Genomic DNA, 17,926 nt, shown 5'->3' on the forward strand with positions numbered 1-17,926 from the left:
TTTGATGGCCAAGTGTCAGCAGTGGCCAGATTTGGTTTCCGCTGGGGAAGGCCTAGGACTGACTGCTATGGTAGTTTTCAGACCCAAAGTGACTGCAAAAAATAAAAACATATACCTATTTAAAGAAGCATGCAGCACCTCTTCCATCGTTTGTGCCTTTATACAAATTTTGGCCTTTGCAAAAACAAAAGGGTTGGGGTGGGGGGGTGATTTGGCGGTGAGTACACGGGGGAAGAGCGGCCTTTTCAATCCTCCTGGAGGTGAACGCTGCCCATCACATTTTCTTCAAAACAAAACAAAACTGGAAAGGGAAAAGCAAAGTTGCCCCAAAGTAAAATCGCCACAATGAATTTGAGCTTTTTGCAGAGGAAATCGCACCCAAAAATAGGACCGGATCTGAGGGGAAAGGATGGGGGCGGAGAGGTCGGGCGGAGGGATGGTATACTGTGGCAGCACAATGGCATTAATGAGATTAACCGGGGCAATTAGGGCCCGGCCAGCGGCGGGGTGGCTGAATGGAAAAGATTAGGTTAATTTCATTAATTTGCAATCCACGATCTCTGTTCAGGCCCCCTAACTCCCTCCCCTTGGCACTTCTGCCCCTTTAACCCTTATAAAGTCCCCAAACCCTTCCCACCAAAGGAACAGAAAGAGCCGAACCTAGTTCTTTTTGTCATCTGCATCTCACCAGGAACTAAATCCAGGATGACGTCGACTCAGTACCCTAATCTGCTTTAATAGAGGCCTGTAGGCCTGGCCAGGGTGGCTAGGTTCTACAGGTACTGGGTGCAGGAGCAACCAATGTGTCTCTCTCATTCCAACGATTCTCTCTGTGTGTCTTTCCCTCTCCTTCCACTCTGTCTGAAAGTCAAAATCAATGGAAAAAATGTCTTCGGGAGAGGCTAAATACATAAGTTAATTTTAAAAAATAGAGAAATGTGTACAGCAGTTTGAGAGCACAGAGGGAGGAGGCATCTACTCTGTCTCAGGGTTATAGGGGCAGGAGAGATTCATAAGAAGAATGACAAGGGAAAGGGGCTTTTGTCTCAGAGGGAAGCCTGTGTGCAAAGGCATCCTTGTGTAAGAGGAGTTGCTGAAATAAGAAAAAAGAAAAGTTTGAGAGGGAGGGAGGAAGAATGACTACAACTGCAAATAAGTATGTAGGTGGCAGACAGAAAGTGGAGTTGAGGGAGCTTCTTCCTGAAAGCACTAATTTTCTCTGTGAAGAAGCAGGCAGTGTTGTCAAAGATGAGGGGACAAGAATACAGAAGGGGACTTGAGGAAACTACTGAAGTTTTGGAAAAGGGGAGGTGAAGCTAACTGTGCTCATACAGAATTACTAGTCCGTATTGAGAGACACCTGTAACATAGCTGTTAAAACTTCTCTCAGCCCATTTAGCTAACTCTGACTCTCCTTTCTGGTCTGTCGTTGATAGACTCTTCAACTGTTCTATCTTCTGTGGCAGCATCCATTTTTCTACAGTCCAAGGTTCTTTTTATTTTTTATTTTTATATTTTATTGATTTTTTTACAGAGAGGAAGGTTGAGAGATAGAGAGCTAGAAACGTTGATGAGAGAGAAACATCGACCAGCTGCCTCTTGCACACCCCCTACCGGGGATGTGCCCGCAACCAAGGTACATGCCCCTGACCGGAATCGAACCTGGGACCTTTCAGTCTGCAGACCAACGCTCTACCACTGAGTCAAACCGGTTTCAGCAAGGTTCTTGATATTCTTGATAACTTCTGTATCTGAGATTATTCTCACTGCAAATTCATAACCTGTACAACATTGAAGGCTTTTAACTACAGTTAATATATAGAAGGATGTTTTCCAGCTGCTCATTTACATCATAGTATGATGAAGGAGCATTGGATGTTCTTATTCATTAAACTAGAATAGTAGTTGGCACATAGTAGGCTGTTAATAAATATTTCTGATAAATGAGTGCATGAATAAATAAATAAAGTGTATTTTGCTAAGAAAAATTGCTTAACCTCAAGAGTTATCCTAACATATTAATATTTTATTTGTGGGATTTTTTTTTCTATTTAAAAAAAAACAAACAAGAAGCCTAACCTGGATGACTCCAAACTCTACCTCACACCAAAATTAATGAACTCTGCTTGTTCATTTTTTTTAAAATATGCTTTAATTGTTTTTTAGAGGGAGAAGGATAGAGAGATAAAAACATCAGTGAGAGAGGAACATCATTAATTGGCTGTCTCCTGCACACACTCCTATTGGGGATCAAACCCACAACCTGAGCATGTGCCCTGATCAGGAATTAAACCACAACCTCTATGGTTTCTGGGTCAAAGCTCAACCACTGAACCACACTGGCTAGGCCAAACTTCTGCTTGTTCAGAACAGACACCTACTTCATCCACTGCCATCCTCCACAGAAAAGTTACTTTGAAATTTCAGGATTTACTCTATATAGTTCATATATTGTAACCTGAAAATGTTTTTTTAATTCAGTTTTCAGGCAGACCCCAAAAAACCCATTGGGGGACACATTCTGGCTCATGCATCAACAACAAGAATAAGCTTGCGAAAGGGAAGAGGAGAACTAAGAATTGCCAAGATTTATGACAGGTAAATATTTTCCTTTTCTTAATCAGATTCTTGTACATATGGTGTTAAATGAAATTGTCTCTCTTGAGAGGGTGTAATTATACCACTGGGAGATACTACATTGTTTGAATTTTCTTCTCAAAAATTATTTAATTAGCCAAAACCGGTTTGGCTCAGTGGATAGAGCATCGGCCTGCGGAATGAAGGGTCCCAGGTTCGATTCCAGGCAGGGGCATGTACCTTGGTTGCGGGCACATCCCCAGTAGGGAGTGTGCAAGAGGCAGCTGATCGATGTTTCTCTCTCATCGATATTTCTAACTCTCTATCCCTCTCTCTTCCTCTCTGTAAAAAATCAATAAAATATATATATTTTTAATTATTCAATTAATTGTAAATGCCTTACTGTGTACTAGGTTCTAGGGATTTAGGGATTCTATTGACAGAGTTGGTCCCTGACTTTCCAAAGCTTACAGTGAAGCTAGATAATAAAATAATTCCAACTGAAGTGTGGTTAAGTACAGGAAAAGTACAAGATATGACAGGAATATGTTCTCCTTTCTTTCTACCAGTTTTCTTTTTAGTTTAAATATCACTTCCCCTGACCCTTGCAGTCTAGGCTATATCCTATATTATGCCTTATATTCTTTTACAGTATTTTATTTATTTAAAAATTATAAACAGCCCTGGCCAGTGTGTCTTAGTGGTTAGAGCACCAGCCCATGCACTGAATTGTCACCAGTCCAATTCCCGGTCAAGGGTAGGTACCTGGGTTGCAGGCTTAATCCCAACTGGTCAGGGCACGTGTAGAAGGCAACCAATTGATGTGTCTCTCTCACATCGATGTTTCTCTCTCTCTCTTTCTTTCTCTCTCTCTCTCTCTCATCTCCCTCTCTCCCTTCTACTCTCTTTCTTAAGAAAATAATTACAAACAATAAATTTTATAGAGAAACCTATTATGTGTCATCTGGTCTTGGTTCTAATGACAGATCAGTGAAACAAAAAACAAGGCCCTGCCCTCATACAGCTTACATTCCACTGGTAGTGATTTACAGTATAGCATATGTCATCCTTGCCAGACATTAAATATCTTGAGGATTGGAACACTATGCCTGGGAAATCAGAGATGTGCAATATTTGTGACTTACTGATTAGCCATCCCTGAGCAACAAGGCAAAGAGGTGTAATAACCTTTACTGTAAGGAGGGGAAAATCAGTCAAAAAGAAATCAGATGAGCTCCTAATCTTGTTTTTGCTATGAAGCAGAGTGCTTATTATACATTGTTATTGAATAAATATTAAATAATCATTTCCCATATCTATAGGGTTTTATACAGACCATCTTGCTTTTTATTGCCTGTCCTTTGGAAGACTATAATATTCAAATGCTGTGTTTTATGGTGCTTCAAAAAATCTCTAGAAATTTGCTACAAATGTTTTTTTTTGTTGTTAAATCAAATAGTAGAATTGTTTCATATTTTTACTAAAAATTCTTGATCTGTATCTTGGACAGATTTCTGTGCTTAGAACTTTCCTAACACTTTTCTACTGATTACATGTACATCTCCCTCACAACAGGGACTGTTTGGTCCTTAAATGTCCCCAGCACCTAGCAAGCTACTGGGCACATGTAGGAACTCAGTAACTATTAAGTTAAATGAATGGACTTCCATGTTCAATCATTTGTGTATTTCATCAAGCCCTCCAAATCGCCGCAGGAACAGACAACTCCTCCATTTCTTAAGGTCCTAAGAGAATACTAGGGTTCTGCAGACTCAAAAAGGATAAAGTTATTATCTAGATTAGTTATGTCAAATTTCCTTAGATTAGAATAAAAATAGCAAAACAAATTAAATCAGAGTTTAAAATGTCAAAAGTTATCTTCTAAGTTTCTAGTCTATGTAGCACATACTCCCTTCTTTCTAGTTCCTAAAGATTTCTCACAAAGAACTTCTGAATTTCAGAACTTTTTGGTAAAGATGTTGCTGCTAATAGTAATAGTTAACACTAATTGAATGGCTACTATGTGCTAGGCCTCATGCCAAGTGCTTTATATATATATTTCATTGTTTATAACAACAACCCTAAGAGATAGAGGTCATTATCCCCATTTCACACATGAGGAAACCAAGGCCCTAAGCAGTTAGGTAACCATTGCTCCTTCACAGTCTATTTTATATATATATTTAAAATATATTTTATTGATTTTTTACAGAGAGGAAAGGAGAGGGATAGAGAGCTAGAAACATTGATCAGCTGCCTCCTGCACATCCCCCACCGGGGATGTGCCCACAACCAATGTACATGCCCTTGACCGGAATCGAATCTGGGACCTTTCAGTCCACAGGCTGATGCTCTATCCACTGAGCCAAACGGGTTTCGGCCTCTACAGTCTATTTTAAATACAGAAGTCAAAGAGATCCTTTGTAAAAACTAAGATCATATCTATTCTCTGCTTAAAATCCTCCAATGGCTCCCCATCTTAGTCCATAATAAAAGCCCAAATCTCTGCAGTGGTTTACAGAGCATATTAATGGCTTTTTGGCCCTGGACAGGTTCTCGGTTAATTAGAGCATTGTCCAGATACGCCAAGGTTGTGGGTTCAATTTCCAGTCAGAGCATGTATAAGAATCAACCAATGAATGCATCCACAAGCAGAATAACAAATCTCTCTCTCTGTCTCTCTCTCTCTCTCCCTTTCACCCACCCTCCCTCCCTTCCTTCCTCTCTTTCTCTAAAAATAAAATAAAAAATAAAAATATAAACCTCACTTGCCTGGCTCAGTAGTTGAACATTGACCTATGAACCAGGAGGTCAAGGTTTGATCCCTGGTTAGTGCACATGCCCAGGTTTGATCCCCAGTGTGGGGAATGCTAGAGGCAGCCAATGAATGACTCTCTCTCATCATTGATGTTTCTCTCTCTCTCCCTCTCCCTTCTTCTCTGAAATTAATAAAAATATATATATTTAAAAAATAAGATAAATCAACAAATGAAGTTATCTTTTCTACTGGAGGGAAATCAGTTGCTTCTCTACATAATGAAATTAATTTCCATGTGTTATAGATAGGAATAATCAGCATTACTCTCAGACAAGAATCATCTGCATTGCTATTAGTGTTCTACAAATTAACTCTCCCCTACAGAGTTGTAGAACAAAAAAGTAAAATTTAAAGAATATACAATGACTCATGTACAAATATAAAATATCAAAGAGTATATTCAACTCATTAATGCAGTAACTAGTAAAATTTTATAACTAGATTAAAAGAAAAAAGCAAATTACCACCCATATGCAGTCAAATAAGGAATGCTGAAATGAATTATAAATCGATAAGAACTGGGTTACAGTATCCACAGGGCAATAATCAATTACGTGCATCCTCAAAATTGACATTTCTGGGGACAAGAACAATTCGTATAACTCATAGCTTTCTACAACTTACAGAGTTATGAAATAGCTCATAGACCATGCAAAGCACAGTTCTCATAGAATCGGATAACCTGGAAAGATGTGCTAGCCAACCTGTTTTCTCCACTGAAGTTACTCAGTAGTCTTTCTGTTCATTTCAGTCTTTCAGTTTCCCCCGCTTTGGTCTAGTCAATAAAAGGCGCATATCCTTTAGAATCGTGTAAGCCCCTCAGGGTCTGCTACACAATGCCTGACAGCTCACTGAAAGAATAGTCAGTTATCCTTTCGGCCTATTTCTAAGCTTGGGGTAATTTTTCTTGACATTCAGAAGCTTACATATACAAATTGTTCAGGAACATTTGAGATCTTGCTTCCAAGCATGTCCTCAGTTTGGCTCAAACTTCCCTAAGATTTAGAGGGGAAAAAATAAGTTGCTAAATAAGTGTTTGTGGGTTTATACTTGTAAATTCTGTAGTCCACATTTAGCTGTACCAACTCTGAGATGTCTCTGGAAAACCATACGGAAAGGAGTGTGATGTCTGTGACATGAATACAGTATTTATAGACATAGAGCTTTTTATAAACTTGTTCCCTTGCATTTTGTTAGCCCTGAGATGCCTGAAAATGAAGCCACCTTCGCAATAACTGCTGGAGGAATTGGGGATGCCAAGGAGTAGGAGGTGAATTGATGCAAATTGCCTCTTAGTCCTTATTAGGAGATGAAGAAATAGAAAAGCAGCCTCACATTTCAGATCTTGATGTAAGAATTTGTTTTTTCAACATGTTAAAGGAAAGTTGGCAAGAGATTTAAATCTTTTATCTAAAAATGTAAAAAGTCCTTGATTTATAACTTTATATTGTATGTCAATTCATGAATATATATGAATGAACCTATCAAAATAGTTTGGGCCCTAGCTGGTTTGCTCAGTGGTTAGAGCATGAGCCTATGTACCTCAGTTGCAGGCTTAATCTCCAGCACCATACCCCAGCCTGATCCCCAGCCCAGTAGGGATACTTGTGGGAGGCAGTCAGTCAATGTTTCTCTCTCCCTCTCTTTCTCCTTCATTTCCCTTCCACTCAATCTAAAAGCAATAGAAAAATATCCTCTGGTGAAGATTAGAAAAATAATAATAAAAACTAGTTGGGAAAGGGGTACCTAATTCTCTCACTTTAGCTTTTTTTTTTTTTTTAATTGGGTAATACCATGTATGTGAAACTTCTAGAATAGGCAAATCCATAGACAGAAAGTAGACTAGAGTGTGCCAGGGCCTGGGGGAGAGACTGCTAAGAGTAAGGGGAATCCTTTTGGGATATTGGAAATATTCTGGAATTAGAGGTGATGGGGTGATGGTTGCACAACAATGTCAATGTACGAAATACCCTTGAATTGTATACTTGCATACGGCCAAAATGGTGAACTTCGTTATGTGAATTTTATCTCAAAATTAAAAAAATAAAACACAGTACTGATTCTAACATGTACATTTCTTTATCACAAAAGAAAGAAACAGTAAATGACAGCATAGGGGCAAGGGCTGATCAGTCATGTCACAGGAGGGGGAAGCTGGAATCCTGGAGACACGGGGAGTGGGGCGCCTGGAGGGAGCTGGGGAGCAAGCCTGCTCCACCTTTGCGTTCACCGGATCGTGTACTTGTCCCACTTCTTCTCGGGGTCGTAGGGTTCCCAGCGGCTGGCGGGGAAGATGTGCTTGTTCTTCTCGTACCAGCTCCTCAGCACCACCTTGCCTGCGTGTGACTCGTCCTTCTCCACAGTGGCGTCACTCAGCAGCCGCACGTCGTCATGAACATCGAAGTTGAAGAGAGGGCCGCTCTTCCCTCGCGCCTTGGTGACGATGAAGTCGTAGAAGCTGTGGTGGTGGGGGATGATCAGGTCCTCCTTGATGTACATGAGCTGCTCCACCCCCGCTGACCTGAGCTCGCTGAAGTCTTTGCGCAGGATCTCCAGCGCCTTCTGCAGGAACTGCTGCATGGTGTTGCCTTTTTTCATCTTGACTGTGCGGCGATGCCCGGAGCCATCCCAGTAGCTGAAGGTGATCTCGATCTCCTCACTCTTGATCTTCTCCTGCTTGGCTTCCCACTCCTGCCGCAGCTCTTCCCGGAGCCGATTCTCCTCCTCCTCGCGGTCGCGGTCAGGCAAAAAGCTGGTGTCCACATCTGGGTTCTTCCCCAATTTCCTCTTCTTTGAGGCGATCTCTTCCCTTTCCAGCTCCTCCTCCTCCAGGGCCACCTCCTCCTGCTCCTCGCTCACCTCCTCCTCCTCCTCGCCCACCGTGAAGGACAGGCAGGAGATCTTCCGCTTGGCCTCCTTTTTGCGCTCCTTCTCGCGCAGCTTCTCCAGCTTCAGCTGCAGCTCCTTGGACTGTTCCTTCTTGGCCAGCTGCTTCTCCCGTTCCTTCACCAGGGCCTCCTGCTTGGCCTTCATGTCATTCAGGGTCACCAGCCCCACGGTGCTGGACTTGAGCTCGGCCTCCACGGCATCGTAGTGCGCGGAGAACTTCTTGTCAATGTTGGATTTCATGATGTTCTCCTCGGCGATCCGCTGCTTCATCTGCTCCATTTGCTCGCGCTGCTTCTCCCGCTTCTTCATCAGGTGCATGGCGCGGCCCGCCTCGCTCGCGGCGCCCTTGTACTGAGCCATGGCGGCGGCGGGGACCGAGGCGGCGGCGGCGACCGAGGCGGCAGAGGCAGCGGAGGCGGCGGGGCCGCGGCGACAGCAGCGACAACAGCCCGGTAGAGTAAATGGCTGCGGCGACCGCGGCGTACGTGCCGTCAGCTGACGTCGGCGCCGTGACGTAGACTACTAGAGACACGCAGGCGCAAGCGCCCGGCCCCGCCCCCTCTCAGCTTTTTAAAGTGAACCGCTAGGCGGAAGGGAAGTCCTACAGCTCAGAAATGTCCAGTCTCTGTCAGGTTTCCTCTCCAACGTCTCCTGAGGGTACCTTTCCAGAGGAGCGAGACATTTGAGAAAGAAATGTTTACAGGACACACACAAAAAGCTTTTTGTTAACTTATAGTATCAAACCGCACACTCAGCTTTATAGCAACAGAAAAGAAACATTAAATTAAGCTGGATTTTAAAACATTTGACTTTTTGACAAGTTGAAATTACTTTTAAAGAATGTCATTTTAATATTATATATTATTTTTTATTGATTTCAGAGAGGAAAGGAGAGATTAAAAAAAAAAAAAAAAAAAAAAAAAAAGCCCCGCTGTGAGCTGAAACCGGTTTGGCTCGGTGGATAGAGCGTCAGCCTGCGGACTGAAAGGTCCCAAGTTCGATTCTGGTCAAGGGCATGTGCCTTGGTTGCGGGCACATCCCCAGTAGGGGGTGTGCAAGAGGCAGCTGGTGGATGTTTCTCATCGATGTTTCTAAATCTATCCCTTTCCCTTCCTCTCTGTAAAAAATCAATAAAATATATTTTTAAAAATTAAAATAAAAAGTCCCACTGTGTGGCTCAGTGGTTGAGCATCGACCTATGAACCATTAGGTCAAGATTTGACCCATGGTCAGGGCATATGCCTGGGTTGCGGGCTCTTTCCCCAGTGTGGGGGGTGCAGGAGGCAGCCAATGGATGATATGATTCTCTCTCATCATTGATGTTCCTATCTTTCTCCCTCTCCCTTTCTCTCTGAAATCAATAAAATACATTTTTTTAAAAAAATTCAAGCTTTGAAAGTACTATTTGTTACAAATGATACCTGATCATCCATTGTCATTCACTCACTAACTGTATATTGAATGCTATGTGATAAAGAATAGTCAGGGAAACTGATTTCTGCTCTCCAAGTATGTGTATACTAATTAACAGGAAAAAAAACTAATATTTATGAAGAATGAGAGAGCAAATGATTATGCAGTCAGTAGTGTGGTCTTGGATTGTAGGGTTCCAGAGATAGAAGAGGGAAGGGTAACCTGCAAGCCAGTGTGTTAGAAGCTGGGATTTGGAAACAAACAAGAGAGTAACCAGACAAGCAGAATTGTTCAGTGTGGGGTACTGGGAAATAAGAGCTTTTTTTCATTTTATACTTCTTAAACCACAGAACTGCTTCCCTGAGTAAACAAAGATACAGTCATCTAGGAGCAGATTTTTTATATTCTGAAAGGCCATTTCAAAAAATGGCTTCTTTTGTAGAAATAGAATGTTTATTGATTTCAGGTAAATCAACCCCTGAGAGAACAGACTTATAGTGTAAACACAACCAAAGCCTCCTAAAAAAAAAAAAAAAAAAAAAAAAAAAGAAGAAGAAATAGCTTCTTTTAGATATAAATACATACTTTTTGCCCTAGAGAAGGGAACGCTTTATTACTTGAGAAAAACCAAGCATCTCCTAGAGATTTCCTTGTACACCGAGCACTGGAGAGGGGCTGGACTAATTTGTGTAGGAGTCCAAGGCCTTTTGGTAAGGGGGAGGGGGGAGAATAAAACTCCCAAGAGTTGAAATTCAGAAAATCTTTCTAGGTTAAGCTGAATAGGCCCCTGCCCCAGACCAGGAGAATTTACCAGGAGGTGGGCATGGGGGTTATAAACCAGGACTGACACCAGGGCCTGCAGTTCTGTGCAGAGGGCTGGTTTTGGAATGGCATGTGGTGAGCTGGAAACCTCCCTAGGCCCAGCCACTCTGATAGGTCCTACCTTGGAGAACAGTAGCCGAGCACGGAGCACGTGAATGTGAACTCAAAGCTGTAAACCTTGGAGCCTAACTGTGGGACAGCGCAGCATTGTTTGGTGCCCACTGAACTTTCTCTAGGTCAGGGTTCCATTTGTCATCAGTGACCAAAGCATGAGGGCTCTCCAATTCTCCCTCTCCACAAGACTGGAAATTGCTACGGACTCTTATGCTAAGAGGATTGGCGGGGCTCGAAGGAAAGATTTTATTGTCATGACTCTTGGTTGCAAGCCACAGAAACTCCAACTAGCAAATGCAACACAGGAATGCATTGGCTCATGAAACAGCAAAATCCGGGAGAGCTGAGTTTAGCCACAGGTGGCTAAAGCACATCATCAGGTCTTGTTCTCCGGGCCTCCATGTCCTGCTCTGCCCATCTCTGTGCTGCTACTGTTCTTAGGCTCTCCCTCCATAGTCGCCAAGGTGCTACTTACAGCTCCAGGCTTACATCCCACCCAAGTTAGATCCTGTACAGATCATTCATTCTGTGGAAATAAACAAAGACCACCAAATGAGAACAGTATTTACTTCGTTTGCTGCAGCAAGAGAACCAACTAGTGACTTTTATCTTCATTTGATAGAGACTCAGAGTCAGGCCGAGTAATAGCAAAGTTTAAAGTGGCAAAATAAAGGTTCTGGGCATGCTCTGATGGAATGTTGTGGCCATGGGAAGCTGGAGGGGTAATCTATTAGAGGCACAGTAAAATGGGCAGAGGAACTAGCACTGGCATCAGGGAGACATTTTAGAAAAAGAGTTATAATAATTATTCAATTCCGAGACGATGAAGAATCGGACTGGAGTGGTAGCAATCAGGACCCCAGGCTTCTCTTTCTGCTTGACATTCTAGCTCTTGGCTTCCATCCTCAATGTCAGTTCACGGCTTCCATGGTGCCTAGAACTCTAGCCAGAGAAACCAAGTTGGGGAGGCAAGATGAAAATTGGGACAACAAAGCAGGTTCCTTCAGCTGAGCCAGCTCCTGTAATCGGCCCTCCCACACAACACTGTTGCTTACATCTCATTGGCCTGAATTTAGTTACAGAGTCATATCTATATGCAGAGCAGACAGGGAAATAATCTTTTGTTCTAGATTGCAGTATGCCCAGCTAAAATTCAGAGTTCTGTAAGTAAGGAGGAAAAGGAGAATGGTTGTTGGGTAAGCAATTAGCAGTCGCCACCACAAACATTTTTTCAATTTCCTCAGCAATAACAAATTTATTAAATGTCCATTATATATTATGCAGGTATGTCAGGCATTTCGTACCTGAGCAGGTAGAGGAACGTATCAGTTAGAATGGCTTCAACCTCAAGTAACAAAAAAAGCCAACTCAAAGTAACTTAAACAATGGGAAATATGCTCTCTTATATAATAAAAAGTCCGAAAGTCAACTAGCTCCACAGTTAATTCAGCAACTTGATGACGTTATCACAGACTCCGGTTTTCTTTATTTCCCTCCAATTTCCAATTCTCAGTGTGCTGGTTTTGTTCTCCAGAAGCTCCAGTCATGGCAAAAGATGGCTACAGACATTCTACCTTCACCTCCTAAAGTGGCATCTAGAAAAAAGATAAGGCATTCTTTTCGGAGCAAGGAACCAGCTCATGTGACTCATGGGTTGGCTGGCGGATCTAACATGGCTGCACTGGACCTCTAGTATTTAAATAACATTTTAAAGACTTTGTAAGTCTGAAGGCAGGCAAAGAAAGGGGTTTCGGCTGGTGAAGGCAAGTTGGATTTTTCCTAAGAGATCTCACATGGTGGGAATGTTCCATGCCGCAGGGTCAGGCCTTTACCCTTGGTCTTCAGTATGTTTAGTCCCTCAGTATTGATTTATAGAAGGATGCCTTAGTGTAGGGGTGTCGAACTCAATCAGAGAAGGGGCCAAAATCTAAAATCCAGCCTAAATCGCGGGCCGAATGGTTTACTGAACAGTCATAAACTGTCATTGTGATGGAAACGCAGCGGAGTGCAGTGATGACAGCGCGGTGCGGGCCACGTTGCAAGGCCTGGCGGGACGGATTTGACACATGTGCCTTAGTGTGACTAAGCACACTAGGAGAGTATACCTGAACACCAGTAACACTGAGGAATAAAATATAATGTCAAGCAGACCAGATGTAAAGATTGATCTAACAACCCACTGTCTCAGTGAGCAAGTTCATATGAAGCTAAAAGTTGCATTTATTCTCCTTCATTCATTCATGTTTTAAATGTATTATGAAATATTTAAGATAAAAAGGTTTAAAAATAATACCATCAATACTTGTGAAATGAAAACATTACCAATATAATTGAAAACACCTAAATATCCTCTAGGATTGAATCTCTTTCTCACAGAACTATCCATTTTCCTAAAATAAAATAATAAAAGCTCATAGCACATGCCTGGAACATGGTGAGCATGAGCACTTAATAGCTGTTAGTCCTCAGGTATTTTTTAAGACTATTTTTTTGGGTGGAAAGTACAAAGAGTCCCCACATATCCCTGCTTTCACACACATACAGCTTCCCCCATTATCAACATCCCATTGTTTCTATAAATGAAACCACATTCACCCAAGTCCATAGTTTACATTAGGGTTCAGTCTTGGTGGTGTGTAGGGAGCGATTATAGGGTTAAGCCTTGGGCTCACCTTCTGGCAAAGCTTAGAACAAGTCCCAGCTTAGAGGGCACAGTTCTCTTATCATAATTAAGCTGGATCTTGTGACTGCTCCCTAGATCTTTCCTGGGTAGCTAATGGGCTGTGGGAGGTGCAGCAAGTGCTGCCAAAACAAGTGAAACTTATAAGAACATTGTGAATTACCTTGTTTACCTCTGACTATAAAATCAGCTTGCAAGCAGCAGCTGCCAGTCTGGGAGTGGCCAGGCCCGGAGCAACCAGGCCCGGAGCAACCAGGCCCGGAGCAGCAGCAGCCAGGTCCAGAGCAACTACGATAGGTCGGGAGCGGCGGTGACCAGACCCGGAGCAGCTGGTTGTGGAACGAACCAGAGCAACAGAGGCCAGGCCCGGAGCAGCCAGGCCCGGAACAGCTCGCTCCTCGCCTGCCCCTGCCCCACGGCTGCCTCTCAGACATGGCTGGAAACTTTTGTGGGAACTTGAGGGTCTGCTGAATCAAGTGATGAAGGCTTAGATCTGGATGTGTTGAGTTAGTATAGGACTGGGGTGTTGATCTGTGAGTGCCTTGGGTGGGGGCTGGATGAGGCTGGTTGACCTATTTGGAAATGTCTTTGTGTGAAATGTATCATTGGGCATGTGGAGGTATTATTGATAGGAGAAAATGCTAAGTAACTGATTTACTATCTGAAAAGGGATTTACTATAGGGGAAAGGGAGGGAGGAAGAGACTGAACATAAACTGCACCTATGGATGAGGACAATGGGGGATGGGGAGGGGGCGGAGGGTGGGGTGATAACCTGGTGGAGGGGGGAAGAAATGAGGAACCTTTGTAACAATATGAACAATAAAGATTGGAAAAAAGAAAATTAAAAAAAATAAAATAAAATCAGCTTGCAGTGTGGACCTGTTCTGTGGTCTCAGCCAGGCACAGAAAATCCACCTAGACCTAGCTTATTCTCTTTGTCTGTCTTTTCTTCATCCTTCGCCGGCCCTCCCTTAGGCTCTCCAGACCCTTAGCTATGCTGGTGCAGCCCAGTGGTGTACGTTCTATGTGTTCAGGAAATGTATAATGACATGTACCTACATTATGACACCATACAAAATAGTTTCCACTGCCCTAAAACTCCTCTGTGCTCTACCTCGCTTCCTCCCTTCAACCCCTGGCAACCATTGATCTTTTTATTGTCTCCATAGTTTTGCCTTTTCCAGAATGTCATATAGGTAGAATTATACAATGGGTAGCCTTTTCAAATTGGCTCCTTTCACTTAGCAATAATGCATTTAAGGTTCTTCCATGTCTTTTCATGGGTTAGTAGCTAAATTCTTTTTAACTCTTAATAATATTTCACTGTCTAGATGTACCACAGGTTATCCATTCACTAATTAAAGGACATTTTGATTGCTTTCAATTTTTGAAAATTATGAATAAAGCTGCTATAATGAGGCTTTTGTGTGGACATGTTTTCAAATCTTTTGGTAAACACCAAAGAATGTGATTGCTGGCTTGTATGATATGGTAAGATATGGCTAGGTTTTACAAAAAAAGGCTGAATTGAGAAAAGCATATTTCATTTTTACCAACAGTGTTGGCTGTTACTAAAGAAATTCTCAGGTTCTCTGGAATAAAAACCTTACACTGTATTTAGGAAAATGTAATAAGCTTCAACCATTGTTGGCAGGAAAACGCAGAGATAGGTCAAGAATGAGAAATGCATACTATGGATTCACTTTACAATCCCTGCTTGTCTGCCAGAAGCTTGGCTGCCAAAGAAAGATTAAAGATTTATTTTTTTTGGAGGGCAAAATAATGACAGAAGTATATGGCTATGTACTGTGAAAAGCTTTACGAAGACAAAGGAGTTATGAGATGCTGTAAAAAGTATGAGACCTGATCTACTAGCAAAACATGAATTATTTGTCCCCTGGCAAAATAGGGGGTTTTCCATGGATCTAACTTTATAAAGAGCCTCAGATTTAATTACTTAGCTTATACAACAAACTAGTCCAGAAAACTCCCTCAGGGCCTATCCAGTCTAAATCCCAGGAGGAGCTTAATTGTTGGCCAACTCCTACAAGACTCATCCTGAACTCTTCTTGCACATCCACCCATGAGCAAGTCATTAGCTCAACTTTCAATGAGACCATTTCCCCCTTACTGACCTGTCTCAAGCCCCATCATCTCCTGCCTGGATGCCTGCACTCGCCTGTTTAATCTACCTGCTTGCTCACTCTCAATGTATTCCACACGCTGCAGCCATAGGAGTCCTTTCCTCACCCTGCCTAACCTTCCTAGAGATTTCCAATTTAATGTAAGGAAAAAACAAAGTCCTTAATAGTAGTCAGCAAGCCCGTCTGAACCTGGCCCTTTCCTGTCTTTCCTCCTGGCTCTGCTCCGGCCACATGGTCTCAGGGCCTTTGCACTTGCTCTTTCCTCTGTGCCACTTGATCGGGTAAGCTGTCTCAGGACACCCTGGTCAAGATGTTACAGCATGCTCTCCTCCCCACAGGCACACACACACACACAGTCACTTTTCCTTTTTCTTTATTTTTTTTTAAACATATTTTATTGATTTTTCAGAGAGGAAAGGAGAGGGATAGAGAATTAGGAACATCAATGAGAGAGAAACATCAATCAGCTGCCTCCTGCACACCTCCTACTGGGTATGTGCCTGCAATCAAGGTACATGCCCTTGACCAGAATCGAACTTGGGACCTTTCAGTCTGCAAGCTGACATTCTATCCACTGAGCCAAACTGATTAGGGCTCCCTTTTTTTTTTTAATTAGCAACCCAGACGTAAACATTTGTCCATCTCCCCCACTGTAACTCCATGCGTGCAATACCTGATTTGCTCATTGCTATGCCCGCTCTGGGCACAGTGCTTGGCCCTTGATGCGTTCAACATTTGCCCAATGAATCTGATTGCTCATCTGCGTCTGCGGCCCAAGAGACACCTGAATGGCCAGTCAGGAAGCCCCTTTCCTTATGCTATTCTTGTTACAAGCGAGTCCCCAAGAGATGAACCACCGGAGCCAATTTGATTAAGCATGCTAGAGTTTATTACAGATTCGAATCTGGGCTCAAACCTTGGCTGACGCAGTCCCTCCTCTTATACCTCTTTTTCCCCACCCCTCCCACTGTTGGTCACTCCCAGATTGGCCCCTCAGGACAAAGACCTGGCCGTCCAGAGCTATTTCTCAGGTAGTTTACACAACCTGGCCTGTTTTGCCTCAAGCAGAATGTCTGTTCTGACTCCAAACAGGAGTGCAGGATGCTGCTGTTTTGATGACGCCAATCTCCTAGCCAGATCTGGAGGGAGGTCTGCATATCTTACTACAAAGGAATTCCCGGCACTGAGTTACCACTGACTTTATTTTTCTAAACTTTTTCCCCCTGGCCTGGTCTGTCTCCAGAGTCCTTACCTCTTGGGCAGACGGGCCGACTGTCACACTTGTAATAATTTTAGAAAGAGTGGCAGACAGCAGCCCACAAGTACGGGTCCCAAGTCTCCCCACTTACGCCCAACCTTAAAAATCAGAGCTGGACAAGTCTGACTGCATCTGACCAAGACGGTGAGGCTTCCAAGTGCGGTTTGGGGGAAGAGGAAGCCAGCCTGGAAGGAATGGAGAAAAAAAACACCGACCTATGCACTGGAGGCCAGGCTTCGATTCCTAGCCAGGGCTCAGGCTGGGGTGACCGGCTCCATCCCCGGCGAAGGGCAGCAATGGATGTATCTCTCATCATCGATGCTACTCTCTCTCTCCCTTCCTTTCTGAAACAATAAAAAATATTTATATTTAAATACAAAATAAAAACAAACATCCCTTCCCCTCTCCTGTCTGAAAACCACCTTTCCAAGGGCCTGGGGCGGGCGCCTGAGCGGCGCCGAGCACCGGCCTAAAGGCGGCGGCGGGGCCTCCGGGGCAGCGCCGCTGGGCGGCGGAGGGACCCCAGCGGCTACCTTAGGGGACCCCCACCCCCCACTTGGTTGCTGGCTGGGGGCAGGCTCGTTAGTGTGAACCGGGAGGAGCAGGGGGCTTTCACCCCGCCGGGACCTCGCTGCCCGCCGCCCCCGGCAAGAACGGCGCCCGTCATGGCGGCCGGCGGCGGCGGGCGGAAGGCAGCGGAGAGGAAATGGCGCCGGGGCGGGCGGCCAGTCTCCGCGGGCCCAGCGCGGCGGTGCCGGCGCGCCAGCCGGGGACCTTCCAGCCCGCCGGGCTCCTGGCACTCGCAGACCCTGTAACAAGCAGGGCTGTTATTCTCTTTGCAAAAATAAAGCCCGGCTATCGCCCCGCGCTTGAACTCGGCCAAAACCCTCCATTCTTCAAAGAGAATGCGTTACGCACACTGCGCATCCCCGCAACCGTCGGCCGGCCGACGACGCAAAGAATGTTACGTCGCGCCGGAGGCTCTTCCCACCTTCCCGCCCCGCGTTCCAGTTCTGGTGGCGCGAGAACGCTACGCCCGCTCCGTACTTTGTTTTCCTCCTACCGACCGTAAAGTGCGCCCAACCTTCGCAAGTGGCGCAACGTGCTTCCGAGAATACCCGTAGTGCTGCGCCAAGCCCGGGGGCTATCCCGCCACGCTGTTTACGTAGCGCCTCCGACGTACGTAGCGTAGCGTAGCGTTAAGCCGGA

The 17,926-nt window shown here is 44.1% G+C and overlaps 2 protein-coding genes across 3 annotated transcripts in view; one reads left to right on the forward strand and one right to left on the reverse strand.

Annotated features, from left to right (window-relative positions):
- DMC1 (DNA meiotic recombinase 1) overlaps positions 1–6,894 on the forward strand; it is a 29,081-nt gene extending 22,187 nt beyond the window's left edge. For both annotated transcript variants that reach the window (XM_036459207.2, XM_036459205.2), the window contains 2 exons: positions 2,482–2,598; positions 6,593–6,894. In XM_036459207.2, the coding sequence (XP_036315100.1) occupies positions 2,482–2,598; positions 6,593–6,662 (187 nt within the window). In that variant the 3' untranslated portion in view covers positions 6,663–6,894. The remainder of the gene's footprint in view (positions 1–2,481; positions 2,599–6,592) is intronic.
- Positions 6,895–7,451: 557 nt separating this feature from the next.
- LOC118730849 (protein FAM50A-like) lies at positions 7,452–8,785 on the reverse strand. Its single transcript, XM_036459208.2, has one exon. The coding sequence runs from the start codon at positions 8,642–8,644 to the stop codon at positions 7,622–7,624; it is 1,023 nt and encodes a 340-aa protein (XP_036315101.1). The 5' UTR covers positions 8,645–8,785; the 3' UTR covers positions 7,452–7,621.
- Positions 8,786–17,926: the final 9,141 nt, after the last annotated feature.

Source organism: Pipistrellus kuhlii, unplaced genomic scaffold (genome assembly GCF_014108245.1).
Source record: "Pipistrellus kuhlii isolate mPipKuh1 unplaced genomic scaffold, mPipKuh1.p scaffold_m20_p_3, whole genome shotgun sequence".
Taxonomy (NCBI): Eukaryota; Metazoa; Chordata; class Mammalia; order Chiroptera; family Vespertilionidae; genus Pipistrellus; species Pipistrellus kuhlii.